This window comes from Tamandua tetradactyla, chromosome 6, assembly GCF_023851605.1.
Source record: "Tamandua tetradactyla isolate mTamTet1 chromosome 6, mTamTet1.pri, whole genome shotgun sequence".
NCBI classification, from domain to species: domain Eukaryota; kingdom Metazoa; phylum Chordata; class Mammalia; order Pilosa; family Myrmecophagidae; genus Tamandua; species Tamandua tetradactyla.
This window is the reverse complement of record NC_135332.1, coordinates 82,759,752-82,775,940: the sequence shown is the minus strand read 5'-3', so window position 1 is coordinate 82,775,940 and position 16,189 is coordinate 82,759,752. Positions and strand designations below refer to the sequence as shown.

Below are 16,189 nucleotides of genomic sequence, written 5' to 3'. Positions count from 1 at the left end.
TATAATCTAGGAATGCCAAAAATCTATAATGATAATGACTAAATGTGCAAATCTAAAAATGTTTTTGCATGATGAAGAACAAAGGAATGTCATTACTGCAGGGTGCTGAAAATAGATGGTAATTAATATTTTAAAATTTCAACTTAGGTGTGAGACTAAATCAAAAAATGTTTATTTGGTACAAAATTTATATTTTGACTAGTGCATCTCCTAATATAACTTATGTAGATAGTTGGTTGAACAACATAAGTACATGGAACCTTGGGTAGGACATTAGATTTTAGGGGTTTGTCCACAGTGATGCCCCGTTGAATCCCAGAGTGATTTATCAGTGAGTGGAGACGTATTTGCAAAGTCCCCTTCGGGGAATGGTGAGAACCGGGCAAAATTCAACCTACCCAAGTTGAATTATTGATATTCTCACAAGCAGTGTGGACAACCAAAGCTATAGGCTGAGCCCCCAGTCTTGGAGTTTGTTCACATGAAACATAACCCCACAAAGGATAGGTCAAGTCTACTTAAAATTAGGCCTAAGAGTGACCCCCAAGAGAACCTCTTTTGTGGCTCAGATGTGGCCTCTGTCTCCAGCCAATACAACAAGCAAACTCACCACTCTCCCCCTGTCTACATGGGACATGACTCCCAGGGATGTGGGCCTTCCTGGCAACCTGGGACAGAAATCCTAGAATGAGCTGAGACTCAGCATCAAGGCATTGAGAAAAACTCTAGAATGAGCTGAGACCCAGCATTAAGGGATTGAGAAAACCTTCTCGACCAAAAGGGGGAAGAGTGAAATGAGACAAAATAAAGTGTCAATGGCTGAGAGATTCCAGAGTTGAGAGGTTATCCTGGAGGTTATTCTTATGTATTAAATAGATATCACCTTGTTAGTCAAGATGTAATGGAGAGGCTGGAGGGAATTGCCTGAAAATGTAGAGCTGTGTTCCAGTAGCCATGTTTCTTGATGGTGATTGTATAATGATATAGCTTTCACAATGTGACTGTGTGATTGTGAAAACCTTGTGTCCGATGCTCCTTTTATCTTCCTTGTCAACAGACGAGTAGAACATATGGAATAAAAATAAATAATAGGGGGAACGAATGTTAAAATAAATTCAGTTTGAAATGCTAGTGATCAATGAAAGGGAGGGGTAAGGGGTATGGTATGTAAAATTTTTTTTCTTTTTCTGCTTTTGTTTCATTTTTCTGTTGTCATTTTATTTCCTTTTCTGAATTGATGCAAATATTCTAAGAAATGATCATGATGATGAATATGAAATTATGTGATGATATTGTGAATTACTGATTATATATGTAGAACGGAATGAGCATATTATTACAGATGTTTGCGTTTGTTTCTTGTAATTTCTTTTTAATTAATAAAAAATTACATTAAAAAAAGTAAGTTAATAAATTCCCATTGTTCAAACTAACACATTTCATGGTATGTGCTTTAAGCAGCCTAGGAACCTAAAACAGAGTGGGGCTCTGACTCTGCCACCCCCACCCCACCCCCAGAGCCCACACATGCAACTGCGCATGGGATGCCCAGACCAGATCCACGCGGAGTCGGCTGCAATGCCAAGGGGCTACCCCACGACACTCTGACTGCCTCCCTCCTAATGCAGCCCAGCAGAAGAGCTCCATCACGAGGCCTCAGTTCAACTTTCAGGGTCCTGCATCCCACCCCCGCACCCCACCATCATGAGGTCCCACCATGCTGACCCCCAAATATCTCTCAAACCCATACTCTTCTCAGTATCTCCACTGTACTCTGGCTGGAGCCACCAGCATTTCTCACCTTGAGGAAACAGGACCTCCTCCCCACCCCCAGCCTTCCCATCTCCAGGCATTCTGCTCACTGCAGTTAGAGGACTTCCAAAACGCAAATCAGGTCTTGCTGCTGCCCTATCTCCCGAGGGCCGAGGGCCCACCCTCTATCCCAGACACCCTCCTACCACAGGCCTCAGGGCCCCGTTCCCCAGCTCCCCATAGGCCCTGAGCCAAGCCACACCACAGGCCCACTTGTCCCACACCGGCCCACGGGCCTCCTCAGAGACCTGCCGATTCCACTGCACCCAACCCCACTGTGGTCCCCCCTCTGACCCACACACTCTCTAGACTACGCAGGGGTGTTTTCTGAGAAAGCTGTAACATCAGAAACACTGCCAGCTCAGCCTGAAGGGGACAGAGACAGGATGAAAGGAAAGCAGGCTGTCAGACTTCTGGGATTTAACTGGCGGAAAACAGACAGATGGCGTACTTGGCTGCAGACAAGTGCCATCCTTCAAGGAGAGGGCAAAATGAATGAGAGCAGACCCTGGCCACAGGGAGAAGCCAGGGGTGGAGCAGAGGGCAGAGCAAGGAGGCCAGAGATTATTCTCAGGCCCTGAGATTTAATGGGGTATGCCCTGCTGGGTTTCAGACTTCTATGGGTCCCTAGATGCCTTTATTTCTTCCACTTTCTCCTTTTTTGAATAGGAATGCCTATCCCACAGTGGTATTTGGGGAATGGAGAACTTGTTTTTAAATTTCACAGATCCACAGATGAGAAGGTATTTTGCCCCGGGTTGGGCCACTCCTAGAGTTTCTCCCATATCTGATCTGAGTTAGGTAAAGAGATTTGGGGCTTTTGAGTTGACGGCATTTAGATTAGATTTTAAAAATATTTTTATTGACAAATCTTCACACACACACAGTCCTTACATGGCATACAATCAGTGGCTCACAATATCATCACATAGTTGTGTATGCATCACCACGATCATTTTTTTAGAACATTTTGCATCACTCCAGAAAAAATAAAAAGAGAAAAGAAAAAATTCATGCATGCCATACCCCTTACCCCTACCTCTCATTGACCACTAGTAGTTCCAGCTACCCAATTTATTAGATTAGATTTTGGTGCTCTAATGGGTTCAGATTTTTTAGGATGTTGGGATGGGATGACCATATTTGCAATGTAAGATGGATGGGAATTTTGGGAGAGTAGAGGACAGACAATAGGAGGTTGAACAGTGACCCCCAAAAGATATGCCCACAGCCAAAACCCCAGAGCCTGTGGAAAAAGATGTAGTTAACTTATAAACAGATATAATTAAGTTAAAGATCTAGAGATGATTTTGTCCTGGACTACCAGGGGAGGGGATGGGGAGGGAAGGGACTAAATACAAAGTTCTTATGAAGGACAGAGGAAGTGGAAACACAGGGAGGCGGCCCTGTGAAGATGAAGGTGAGGCTAGAGTGACACAGCCAGGAGCCAAGGAGCACCCAGAGCCACGAGAAGCTAGAAAGGCAAGGAACAATCTGCCCTAGAGCCTCTGGAGGGAGGAGGGCCTGCCCATACTCCACTTCAGACTTGTGGCCTGCAGAACCTGGAGAGTGTGTGCTGGTTTATACAGCAGCCCCAGGACACAGCAGCAGGACATGCTCTCAGGGGCTGTCTGCTCGCTGTAAATGAGCAGGAACTCTTGTAGCAAAGGTCAGTGTGTCGCTCGGGGCTGGTCCTGGGCCCGACCTGCAAGCTCCCCCTGTAGGCATTCACTGAATACAAAAAGAAAAAGTTCAAAATACCCACTCATTTGAAGCACAAAAGAACAGAAGAAAGATCAAGAAAGTGCCACACCCAGGTACACCTGCTGCAGGCATCTCCTGCTTGCCTCGGCCAGCTCCCAGTGTCTGTGCCCTGGAGCCCCCACCCCACTCTGCTGCTCCCAGCCTGCCTGACCCTCCAGCCTGCATAAGACTCCACACCAGCCACACCAGACACTCTGCTAGGGCTCTCCTTTACTGCCACAGGGTCCACCCAGCCTTGTTTCAGGGCAGAAGCACTACTGGTCCCGGCCAAGAGATGACCACCCAGCTGGGAGGACACTCCCACGGCTATACCATGACCTGAGTCCCCACCGAAGAGAGAAAGAGAGGTGAGGAAGAAGAGAGCAGACCCTCTAGGCTTCTCCCAGCTCACAAGGGGACCACACAGCCTCAGGAGGGCAACTTCCTTCTACCATCCGAGAACCAGTTCTGGATGGCCCTTCCTCCCTTCACCACTACCCTGGGCTGTCACCAGCCCTGCAGATGTCCAAGCCCATACATCCACTCGGGCCCCCGTCCTCACCCCCATGCCCCAGCAGGCACCTACGGACCCAGCTCTCCCAACCTGTACCCTCCCTGTCCACTGTGGATGTCCCCCCTAAGCATCACCCTTGGTTCCCAGCCATGCTGGGTCAGGGCACCCGGCCCCCCACAGCATCTTCACGCCCCTCCAGCCTCTCCAGCCTCCTCACCCGCTGTTTCAAGGTGCCTGGTCCTGGCCCCTCTGCCACCAGCTACCCTCGGGCTTCTCCAGGGAAACTGAAGCCAGGGAAGCCATCACCTGTCTCTTCCCCTCCCCCTGGGGCCTGACAGCCCCAACCCTGGGGAAAGCCCCCATGTCCTCCAAACCACAAGCCCCTCACTCGCAAGGGGCACTCACAACTTGGCTCCTGCTGGGTGGGGGTGGGGATATACGAGACAGGACTCCCAGCACTCGTTCTAGGCCAGGCAATGCCCGGGTCCCCAATGTCAGGACAGTCCTCCAGTGCACCACTGTTAACACTGTTCATCCTCGCACCAAGGTAAAACAGTCAGACAGCCCATCTCCATTCTGGAGGGTGTCCTCCCTCCCACTCCTCACACCAAGGTAGCCTAGGGGAGCACCTTCCATGCACCCTCAACCACTCTAATCTGACTGTGCCCCCAGGCAGGCCTCATCAAGGGTCCTGATGTCTCTTATCACTATATCCCAGAGCATGCTTAGGGCCTTGTCCAATTCTGGAGACCCCTCACCCCAGCAACCCTCTCCTGGTTCATCAGCTGTGTCCCCTACCCTGCATCCCAGCCCTAGGCCTCCAGGACTCTGCACTCTGGCTCTGGCTCTACCTGCAGCTGTCCCTAAGTTTCCCCAGCTGCTCTTCACACTGGGCTCGAGCCTCCTTACCCCACTGACATGCCCCACAGCACTGTCTCAGCCTGGTGTCCCAGCTCACTTAGGCATTTTTCAGCTCAACATCTCATTAGGCCTCATGGTCACCTCCAATTTTATATGCCCAAAGCCAAACTCTTCTTCTTCCACCTCTGTCTCCAAAAACTCCCCTCTCCCAAGGCAACCCTGTCTCTCCTCTACCATCCAGCCCACCACCATCACTGGGGTCTCTACAGGGCACCTTAAGAATTCTCATCCCATCCCGGGGGCTCCTGTACTTGTGACTCCCAGCTCAGGGGTCCACTTATCACTCCCATCCATTCACTCAATTTTCAAGCCATGTTTGCCACATACAGAACAGGCCTTGGTGCTGGGGCACTAGACGTGAGGCAAGACACAGACCCTGCCCTCAAGAAGCTGGGTCTGCAGACACTTCACATATTTATGTGACACTTGAGACTCAGAGTTAGAGCTCTGAAACTATGAAAATCAGCAGTACCCCTTACAGGAACTTTTAAAAAATTGGAAAAGTGATCAGACTTCAAGTAGACATATGAATGACACTGATCTGGATAGGACTAAGGTACATCCGAATATAGGGTATTACGCATTAAGTAGATATCACCTTGTTATTCAAGATGTAGTGAAGAGGCTGGAGGGAACTGCCTGAAAATGTAGAGCTGTGTTCCAGTAGCCATGTTTCTTGAGGATGATTGAATAATGATATAGCTTTCACAATGTCACTGTGTGACTGTGAAAACCTTGTGTCTGATGCTCCTTTTATCTACCTTGTCAACAGACGAGTAGAACATATGGAATAAAAATAAGGAATGGGGGAACAAATGTTAAAATAAATTTAGTTTGAAATGCTAGTGATAAATGAAAGTGAGGGGTAAGGGGTATGGTATGTATAATCTTTTTTTTCTGTTATTGTTTTATTTCTTTTTTGATTATCTTTTTAGTCCTTTTTCTGAATTGATGTAAATGTTCTAAGAAATGATGCATATGCAACTATGTGATGATATTGAGAATTACTGATTATATATGTAGAATGGAATGATACATTAATGTTTTTATCTGTCTGTTCTTAATTTTTTAATTAATAAATAAATTTTAAAAAGAATAGGGTACAGCATGATATGTCTATATTTTAAAACTTCAACTTCTGTGTGAGACTAAAGGGAGAGATGTCATTCTGGAGCAAAATTGAGATTTGGGTAGTGTATTTCCTAATTTAACTTGTATGGTCAGTTTAGTTGAATACCATAAGTACATGGAATCTTGAATAGGAGTGAGATTTTGTTGCTTTGTCCAGGTTAGTGTGATGCCCTCGATAAATCCCAGAGTGATTTGGGCAGTGAATAAAGAAATATTTGCAAAGTCCCCTTGGGGAGAGAAAGGAGGAAATATTCAGTTTTCCCATTTGGAGAATTTCTGATATTCCTGCAAGCAGAGGGGACAACCAAATCAATAGGATGAGCCCTTGATCTTGGGGTTCATCCCTATGAAACTTACTCCTGCAAAGGATAGGCTAAGCCTACTTAAAATTAGGCCTAAGAGTCACCTCACCCCCAGAGAACCTCTTTTGTTGCTCAGATGTGGCCTCTCTCTCTAAGCCAAGTTGGCAGATGAACTCACTTCCCTCCCCCCTACGTGGGCCATGACTCCCAGGGGTGTAAATCTCCCCGGCAATGTGGGACAGAAATCCTGGGATAAGCTGGGACCTGGCATCAAGGGATTGAGAAAGCCTTCTTGACCAAAAGGGAGAAGAGAAAAATGAGACAAAGTTTCAATGACTGTGAGATTTCAAACAGAGTCCAGAGGTTATCCTGGAGGTTATTTTTACGCATTATATAGATATCCCTTTTTAGTTTATGGTACATTGGAGTGGCTAGAGGTCGTACCTGAAACTATTGTAAGCTGTATTCCATAGCCTAGATTCTTGATGATGATTGTATAAAGATATAACGTTTACAATGTGACTGTGTGATTCTGAAAAATAAATAAATAAATAATAATGGGGACAAAGGGTAAAATAAATTGGATAGATGGAAATACTAGTGGTCAATAGGAGGGAAGGGTAAAGTATACAGTATGTGTGAGTTTTTTCTTTTTATTTCTTTTTCTAGAATGATGCAAATGTTCTAAAAAATGATCATGGTGATGAATATACAACTATGTAATGATATTGTGAGCCACTGATTGTACACCATGTATAGAATATATGTGTGTGAAGATGTTTCAATTTAAAAAAAAGAAGATGGAGCCGGGTTTGCGGGGCGATGTTTAAAAATCCACCACCCATGCCCAGGCCCTCAGCATGACACCCAGAGGCCCCTACACCCCTCGCACCCAAAGCACACAGCACATGGAGCTAAAACGGTCAAACTCTTCAAAGCAGACATAAATCTTTGTGACCTTAGATTAGAGAATGGTTTCTTAGCTATGACACTAAAAGCACAAGAAACCAAAGAAAAAAATAGGTAAATTGGACCTCATCAATATTAAAAACTTTTGTGCTTCAAAGGTCACACTCAAGAAAGGGAAAAGACAACCCATACAATAGGAAAAAAATTTTGTGAATCATGTATCTCATAAAGGGCTTGCATCTAGAATATACAAAGAATGCTTACAGCTCAATAATAAAAAGACAAATAACCCACTTTAAAAATGGGCAAAGCATATGAAAAGACATTTCTCCGAAGATACACAAATGGCCAATGAGCACATGAAAAGATGCTCAACATTATTAGCCTTCGGGGAGATGCAAATCAAAATCATGAGATACCACTTCACACCTAGGAAGACAGCCAAATCAAAAAGACAAATAACAGATGTCAGTGAGGAAGGAGAGAAATCTGAACCCTCATTCACTGATGTTGCAAATGGAAAATGGTGCAACCACTTTGGAAAACAATCTGGCGGTTGCTCAAAAAGCTAAACATAGAGTTACCATATGACCTAGTGTGGAGGTTTAAACCTGTATACACCCCATAAAAACATGTTTTTTAATCTATTCCAGTGGATATGAACTCACTGTAAAGGAGGACCTTTGAATGAGGTTACTCCAGTGAATCTCATTCAGGATGGGTCTTACTTCTAGTAGTGAAGTCCTATATAAAAGAAGGAAATTCAGACAAAGAGAGAAAGCCACGGAAGCAAGAAGCAGAAATCAATGAAAGCTGGAAGAGAAGGGAGAGACCAGCAGATGCTGCCATATGTGCCTTGCCATGTGGCAGAGGAGCCAGGTATCACGGGCAACCAGTCTTTAAGAAGAAAACATCACCTTGATATGGATATTTTCTGGGCCTCGAACTATAAACTAATAAATTTCCATGTTTAAGCCAACCCATTTCATGGTACATATTTTAAACAGTCTAGGAAACTAAAACACCTAGTAATCCCACTTACAGGTAACTACTCGAGATACAAAACATGCCTACACAAAAACTTGTACACAAACGTTCCTAACAGAAATATTCATAATAGCCAAAAATGTGGAAACAACCCAAATATCCACTAAATTATCCACCATTTGGTAAGGACTTTTTTTTTTTCTTTTTCTTTTGGCGGGGGGAGGGGATTCATTGTCTGGGAATCGAACCCGGGTCTCCCACATGAAAGGCGAGCATTCTACCACTGAACCACCCGTGCACCCTAAATTCCCGTGCACCCTAAATTATCTACCATTCGGAAAACAAACGTAGCATATTTACACAATGGAATATTATTCAGCCTTGAAAAATAATGAAGTACTGATATATGCTACAACACAGATACACCTTGAAAACATTATGCTGAATGAAATAAACCAGATACAAAGGACCATGGACGGTATGATTCCATTTCTATGGAATGCCCAGAGTAGGCAAATCCATAGAGAGAGAAAGTCGATTAGTAGCTGAATAAGGGGGGGGAGGTCGGGCATAGAGGTGGGGTGGGGAGCGACTGCCAAGGGTTTCTTTCTGAGGTGATTAAAACGAGCTGAAACTCACTGTAGTTGTACAACTCTGAACATACTAAAAACCATTGTATGCTTTAAATGGGGGAATTGCATGACATATAAATTATATCTCAATAAAGCGGCTATTAAAAAAAAAAAAAAAAGAAGCCTAAGGTCAACACAGCCCGGGCTGACATGGAGAGCCACTGCTGCAGGGGGTCACAGCCTGGGTTCAGGACAAAGGGAAGTCACACGGCCCCTCCACCATCTTACCTCTTCCTCTGTCTTCATCTCTCTCTCCCTCTCCCTCTCTCTCCTTCCTCTGTCTCTCCGTCTCTGCCCCCCTTCCCCAGCCACACAAAGAGTATGAGCCTCGAACATGTCTAGAAGGATCCATTCCATGCATAACAGTGAGCACCCCAGCCAGAGAGACTGTGGTTTGATTTAACTGGTCTTCTTTATACAGTTTCCAAAATACCTGATTTATCTTACAAAGAGCACATTTTACCTTTAACAGCTTATTCAGACCAAAGGCCCTCTCCAAAGAGCCCCAAATAACTGCCAAGCTGTGTTCCAGAGAGCTAAGCTCGGCTACCAGAGATGAGGCCATGCTATTGCCCGCTCACCCATGAAAGCCACCCTGCAAAGCCTGGCCAAGGGCCTTGGGCTGGTGCCAGGGGCACAGATAACGGAGTTCAGAGCCCAGGATGGGAGACAGGTGGGGACATGGGGTGGGGGGGGAGGGGTGGTGTGCGGAGGGTGAGGCCAGAGACCCCTCCAGCTAGGTCTTGAAGGAAGCTCACACAGGACGCTTGCTCCTTCCCATCGTCCACCCGGGATCTCTCTAGCCATACCTGCCCAGATACCAGTTTGGGTCTCCCAGACCAGACATCCTAAGGGTCCCAACCCCAGCCCCCTGCCCAGAAGGCCTGCCACACCTTCAACCTACTTCCCCCTCACCTCATCAGGGTCTCATCATGCCTGTCCTCTCTCCTTTCCACAGCACTGCCTCCTCCAGTGCTCATCACAACAGCCTCTTCACACACCCCTACCGCATCCTCAGACCTACTGTGGCTGTCCTGCTCCCGACAGGACAGCCGTGAAATCTCCGTTCCTGGCTTGCCAGGCCCTCCTGAACAGCCCCTGCTCCACCTTCCTGGTCCCTTATGCCTGACGCCATGGGAGGGTTCCTGCTTCCTGGAGATAGTTTTTGGGGCTCAGTTGTTCCCTCTGCACCAAATACCCTTATCCCTATTTGATTGTGTCAACTCAGTTCCCAGTCCCCAGTCCTTTCCCTGGCCTTTACATCTGACCCCAGGCTCTCCAGGGCCCCTGGCCTAGCATGGTTCCAGGGGCTCATGATGTAAGCCCCGATGGGCCCCAGACTGGGAGAGTTCTGGCCACCAGGGAATCTGCCCTGGACAGAAGGCAGAGAGGACAGGGAGGGGTTGAGGGGCTGCAGGCAAACAGGAAGCAGACAGCCTTCTGGGAAGAGTGGGGACTTCCAGGGGACAGTTCTGGGGATGACGTGTTCGGGAAAGGGCTGTGGCCTGAGATGCTGGGGGGAGGAAGGCCAACAGGCTGGACTTTGGAGAGGCAGGCAGGAAAGGTGGCATGTCCAAGAGTGAGGGCAGGGCAAGGGTGGGGCAGGGGGCAAGTGCCAGTGTGGGGAGGAGGTTGGGGGAAGAAGGCAGAGTCCTTGGGTAGGGTTGGAGAGGAACAGGGATGCAGGGCCAGGATCTTTGAGGGCAGGAGTGGGGTTCAGAGCCAGCTAGTGTGGGCCACCCTCAACCCCAAAGGGGTGGGGAATGCTCCTGTCTGCCCCTACCCCCTACCCCCAGCTGCTTACAATGTGGGTGACTCAGGCTCTGTCTCCCTTCTACTCGCCCACAGTGGTAACTCACTGGCTAATGTTAGGTGGTGTCATGCCCTCCCTCCATTGCTCACTTTGGGGCCAGTTTTCCCCACCTACAGGGAGAGCATGGCCAGGGCCTCAGGCCTCTTGCAGGTCCAAGGGATTCACACAGGACAGGTCTGAAACAGGTGTGGAGCAGGTGTGGGACAGGTATAGGCAAGAGAGCTGCCGCTGATGCCCCACAGGTTTGACTGCCTCTGGCCTCCTTCTCTAAGACACCCTGGGCTTTGGGCAGTGAGCCTGACCTATACAGCAACCCACCCAGCTCCTCATTAGTCCCCTTGGCACAAGCCAGGAGCCAAGGAGACACAGGGGCCCTAGCGTACCTTGGAAGCTTCCTTTCCTCCTGGTCTTGCACAGGGTACTCCCCCAGTACCTGCCATTCCGCTTGGCAACTCTCAAGCTGCCCCTTAGGCTAGCACCACCCATGTGGCCTGCTGAACCATCACCTAGGGTTCCACCCCAAGGCATGTGCCAGGTCAAGAGGCGCCCACTGCCTGTCATCAACATCCACTGCCAGGTCCAAAGGGAGATGGGGCTAAGGTGGCCCAGTTGGACCCAACACCAACCCCAGCCTCCAGGAATCTACCAGGTCCCCTCCTGTCTGGTTTTGTTCCTGGATATGCAGGAAGTAGCCCTGCCACATAGTAGGGGTCATAGTAGGTAACTAGCAAGACAGGCCAGGACAGACTCGGGCCCCCACAGCCCCATGACCTGGCCACACCAAGGAGGATTACTACATGAAGTGCTGGCCTGGGGGGCTGTCCCAGCTTCACCATGAGAAGCCAGCTCATAAATGGTCCTATCCTGGGGCTTGTCAGGAGGGCTGTGGCCCAAGCAGCCCTATGTTCCTGCCCTGCACCCCACCAAGCAGATGCCCTCGGGCAGCAGGCTAGCTCTCCCTGGCATGTCCACTCCCTGCTGTGCAGGGCTCAGGCCGAGGAGTCCATTTCCACAGGGCGCCTCCACCTGGTCCCCTGAGCTGTTCAGAGGCAGGCAGGCAGGCAGCCCACAGAGCTGGCAAGGACTTGCGGAGAAGCACAACAGCACATTGGCCCTACCAGGACCTACCACAAGCTTCTAGTGGAGGACCACCCAGCAGAAATGAACCTGAGCACCATGATACCTGCCCAGACAAAGAAAGTGTGTAGCAAGCAGCTCCATGGGGCACCAGGCATGGCCCCAGTGGAACCTGTCTCCCTGAGCTGTCCTTGGGGGCAGAGCCAGCAAAACCAGCCGCAGGAAGTTGGAACCCACTTGGGCAGGCTCTACTCCCGCTCACCCCTTGACCCTCTCCAGCGGTTCACTCCAGACCTCTCCAGGTCAAAGTCGGGACCTATGTCCTCGCCGTCTTGGTGCCAGTGACCAGAACCAACCCAGAGCCAAGAAGCTGGGCAGGTGGGCTGCAGGTGGCTGACAGCCACAACGACCCAGGCGTAGCGGCCCCAGCAGTCTGGGAAGCAGTGCAAAAAGGGGCCTGCCACAGCCATAGCAGATGGAAACCTGTGATGATGCGGCCATGGGGAAGTTGCTCTGAATTTCCCAGCCACAGCCAGGGGGCAGAGAAGGAGCACAGCAGGGACCCCTGCAGTGACAGGCACAGGCCAGTTTAGGGAGTGAGGAGAGACAGCAACTATGAGACCCACTGCCAGACAGCTGCCCCGCCCTACTGGGGAGGCCAGGCTAGGGGCAGCGGACAGAATGGCCTTGATCCACGTGTCTGTCGGACACAGACACTGGACACTGGCCCAGCCGCTGGGACCCTGTCAAGTCCCGCGCGACCTCGCCCGCCCCTCGGCCCACCCCACCCCACCCAGCCGCGACGCCGTGATGTCCTATTAAGGGCATGTCCACGGGGGCTCGGTGAGACAGCCTGCCCTTCCTGGGACGCGGCGGCGGGGGGCGTACCGGCCGAGCAAGCAGAACAGGCCTGCCTGGGGTGGGGTCTCGACGGCACCGCAGACCCAGGGGGCAGCGGTCCGGCTGCCGGCTGGCCGAGGCGCGGGGCTCAGGGCCCGGGGGCCGGGGGCCGGCGCGGGGGGCGGCGTACCTTTGTACTTCTCCCGCACCTCTTCGTAAGCCTGAATGAAGTCCTGCTCGTCGGGCGGCGGGCCCGGGGGACCGTACGGCCCGAGGGCGGCCATGACCTGCGCGCGCGGAGCTTCCAGCCCGGCGGGTGCACCGGCCGGCGAGCGATCTGTCCCTACGGCCGCGCGCGCCGCCTAAAGGGGCCGCCGCAGCCCCGCCCCCGCACCCAGGATGCCCTACGGGCGGGCGGGGCCGGACCAGGGCGGCCAGGGCCGCCAGGACGCCGGGAGCTGCGGCCGCGGGAAGGGCGGACCTACCCCGCGCCGCTCTCCGCGCCTCGGTTCCTGGCCAGGTGAGCAGCGGCCTCGGCCCACGCGCTGCCCGCCCCTGCCCGGCTCCCGACGAATCGCTGGGGGTGCCGACAGCGCGAATCCTGGTTGGGAGTCGCGGCTCCAGCAGGTCAACCCTATCCGCTACCCACCCCCCGGCCCTCCCCCTGGCCGCCCCAGGTGCACCCCTCCTTTGCTCCCTCCCAGGGACAGCTACAGCCCTCCTCCCTCTGCCACCATTTAGGATCTTTCCCCTCCAACGCTGAAGGTAGTAACATCAACATACAAAGAGGTCTCAAAGCACTAGAAAAAAGTGACCAAACGGCACCACCGTCCCCACCCGTCCCCAGCCCCCACCCCGCCATTAGAACAACGGAAAAAGGGACTAAAACCGGCGATTTGTGGAAGAAAATACAGGTGTCTAATAGCAAATACAAGGACCTTCCTTTTTTCCATTCACTAGGCTGGCAACGCCGTCTACCCTCTGCCCTCACCTGCACTGACAAAGGTTCTTCTTTTTGGGCCACCCCTGGCAATTCCTCTCTCTAACCTTAAACGCTACATGCCCTGCAACCAGGTAATCCTGCTTCTGGGACCCATCCTCAGGAGGTGGAAGGTTCTGTCACGGGGCCCTGGCAGCCGTCCAGTCATGGTCAGCACAAAACTGAGCAGTGCCAGCTGCCCCACCGCCCCGATGAGGATGCATGTTCAGGACTCGCTTTCAAGTGGAGAAAAACGACCCCGTCCTTTACAATCTGTGTGCGACAGGCAGAAAGGACAAAAGGTCCCAAAGGTATCCACACCAGTCCTGTCGGGCGGGCAGTAAAAGACTTTCATTTACTCTCTCTTGCTCTCCTGCATTTCTCCAAGCTTCCACCAATGAAGTACAGTGGGTGCCTTGTCAGCAACACGCCCCCTCAGGGCCGTCTATTCCAGGCGTCTCCTGGCAGCCTCAGGCTACCTTCCCACTCTTCCCCAGCCCCGCACCCCCAGGGCTCCTCATCAGCCCATCGGGGTCCTCAGCACTGGGGACAACTCTCCTGCATGTCCTGTCCACTGCCTCCCAGCCACAGGCCACACTCTCTCCAGAACCTGATGTGCCCCTCCTCCTCCCCCAGCAGCTACGGGGGAGGAGCCCACTGGTCTTTGTTCCCAAGGGGAGCACAGGCCCTCCCCAACCAGGCACCTCCTCCTGTCCTGCTCCTCTGGACTCATGTCCCACCCACAACACCAGGGCGCCCAGAGTGTCAGCTGCCCACACTGGAGCTAGTAGGGGGCCAGTGGGTGGCGCTGTGCCATTGCCTGGGACGGGAGAGGCCACCCTGATCGGCCGGAGGGCCTCAGGCCTCTCAGCCTAATGCACAGGAGGAGCTCAGTCTACAAGCCTGTGCCCTCCTTACCTGCAATGCGGATAACAGCCCTTTCCGCAGGGTCCAAGACGCTCCCGTTGCCCCCGGAACTACTCCCGCTTCTCCGGCTCCGCTGCGTTTTCTCCAGGTTCCAGGGCAGTGTGTCCCCAGGGCTGAGGGAGCTGCTGCTTCCGTTGGAGCCATCCTCAGCCACTGCCCGCACCTCTGGGCCCTCACCCGACATGGCCTCCTAGGAAGAGCGGAAAAGGGGTCACGTCTCTGTGAGGGGAGCAGATACCGCACACTGACACCCCACCCTCCATCTTCCTGACCTAGACACTGACCCCACTCCCTCCACCTTATTATGTGGACAGACCCCCACAACCCCTCCTTCTGATGGCCTCCTCCACATAGCAACACCCCCCCCCCTCCACCTTCTCAGCCAGGACACTGACTCCCTCCATCCACAGTGGGCCTCCCCCTGGAGCCTAGGCCTGACATTCACATTCACAGGCAGACTGCCCTCCCAGACTGGACCCCAGACCCTCTGGTCACTGCCAAGACACTGACCCTGCTCCTTGCCCCCTGGCTCCCTTCTCTCACCACTCAGACTGACATCCCCTATTCGGGAGCTCACCCCTGACTCCATCTTCCATCCTCGGTCCTGTCAAGTGGGGGAGGGGTCACTCTTCACTCCCCGCATTCCAACCCGGGACTGCCTCCTCTAGCCAGCAAGCTAGCAAACCATCAGCCAACGCTGGCCAGCTCCCTCCCCTGCTTGTCCACAGAGAAAGCACCCAACCCCTAGCGCTCCGCTTCTCTGGTACCCACTACTGGTGCCCTCCCGCCCAGCGCAGTCCCACCTCAGCCTCCGCAGTGAACGCCTATAAATAGCTGGAGCTGCAGCAGCCACCGCAGTGGCGTGGGACGCGGGAGCCCCGCTGCGGCGCTGCAGCGAAGGAGCCGGAACCGCCACTCCGACAGCCCACCCTGCGTGGTCCGCACTGGCACCTCGGCCCAGCCCGAGTGCACGCACACGCACGCGTGCACGCTCCCCAGTGCCCCCGACCCAGAGCGCTGGCGTGCGGAGGTGAATGGGGCTCTGTCCGGGCGGGGGTGGGATGGCGCAGGGGCACAATGTGGTCTCTGTGCCTCCGCCTTCAGGCCGAGCGCGGGCAAAGGACAGCGGACCCCGGGCGGGGTGTTGCCCCGCCCCGGGTCTCTGCAGCCCCTGTCCCGCCGCCTGCCGTACCGCCCCGGCAAGCTTCCTGCCCAGGTCCCGGCCACCGCCCGGCCAGCTTCGCAGTCACCGGCCAGCAGGGAGGTGCTTCTTGCCCGGGGATCGGGGTCCCGGGGCGAGTTCCGGGACGTCTGCGGCCGGCGGGGCGCCCCTCTCCGCAGCTCCCGCGCTCCGGCCGCCCCAGCCGGAGCCCAGATCCTACGTGCCTGGTGGCTCCGCTCCGCTCCGCCGCTCCACCACGGCTACCAGAACGCTCCGGCCAGGGAGTCGCGGAGGCGGCGCAGGCGGGGCGAGCTTAGAGCCCCGCCCCGAACCCCAACCGAGCGCCGCGCCGCGCGGATCCGGGGCGTCCGCGGTATGCTTGAGAGTTGGGGGGGGAGTGTCACGGGGCGCTACGCGGAAGCCCGCTGCGGTCGGCTCGG

At 52.8% G+C, this 16,189-nt stretch overlaps 1 protein-coding gene across 3 annotated transcripts in view; it reads right to left on the bottom strand.

Moving 5' to 3' along the window:
- The window catches only part of PLEC (plectin), a 60,686-nt gene extending 44,610 nt beyond the window's left edge, over positions 1–16,076 (bottom strand). Inside the window, exons 1-2 of one of the 3 annotated variants that reach the window (XM_077166557.1) lie at positions 15,974–16,076; positions 14,579–14,777 (exon numbers count right to left, since the gene is read on the bottom strand). In XM_077166557.1, the coding sequence (XP_077022672.1) occupies positions 14,579–14,771 (193 nt within the window). In that variant the 5' untranslated portion in view covers positions 14,772–14,777; positions 15,974–16,076. Of the gene's footprint in view, positions 1–12,871; positions 13,020–14,578; positions 14,778–15,973 lie in introns of those variants that run through there. The other 2 variants (XM_077166566.1, XM_077166561.1) reach the window with 2 other exon arrangements.
- Between the last annotated feature and the right edge of the window lie 113 nt (positions 16,077–16,189).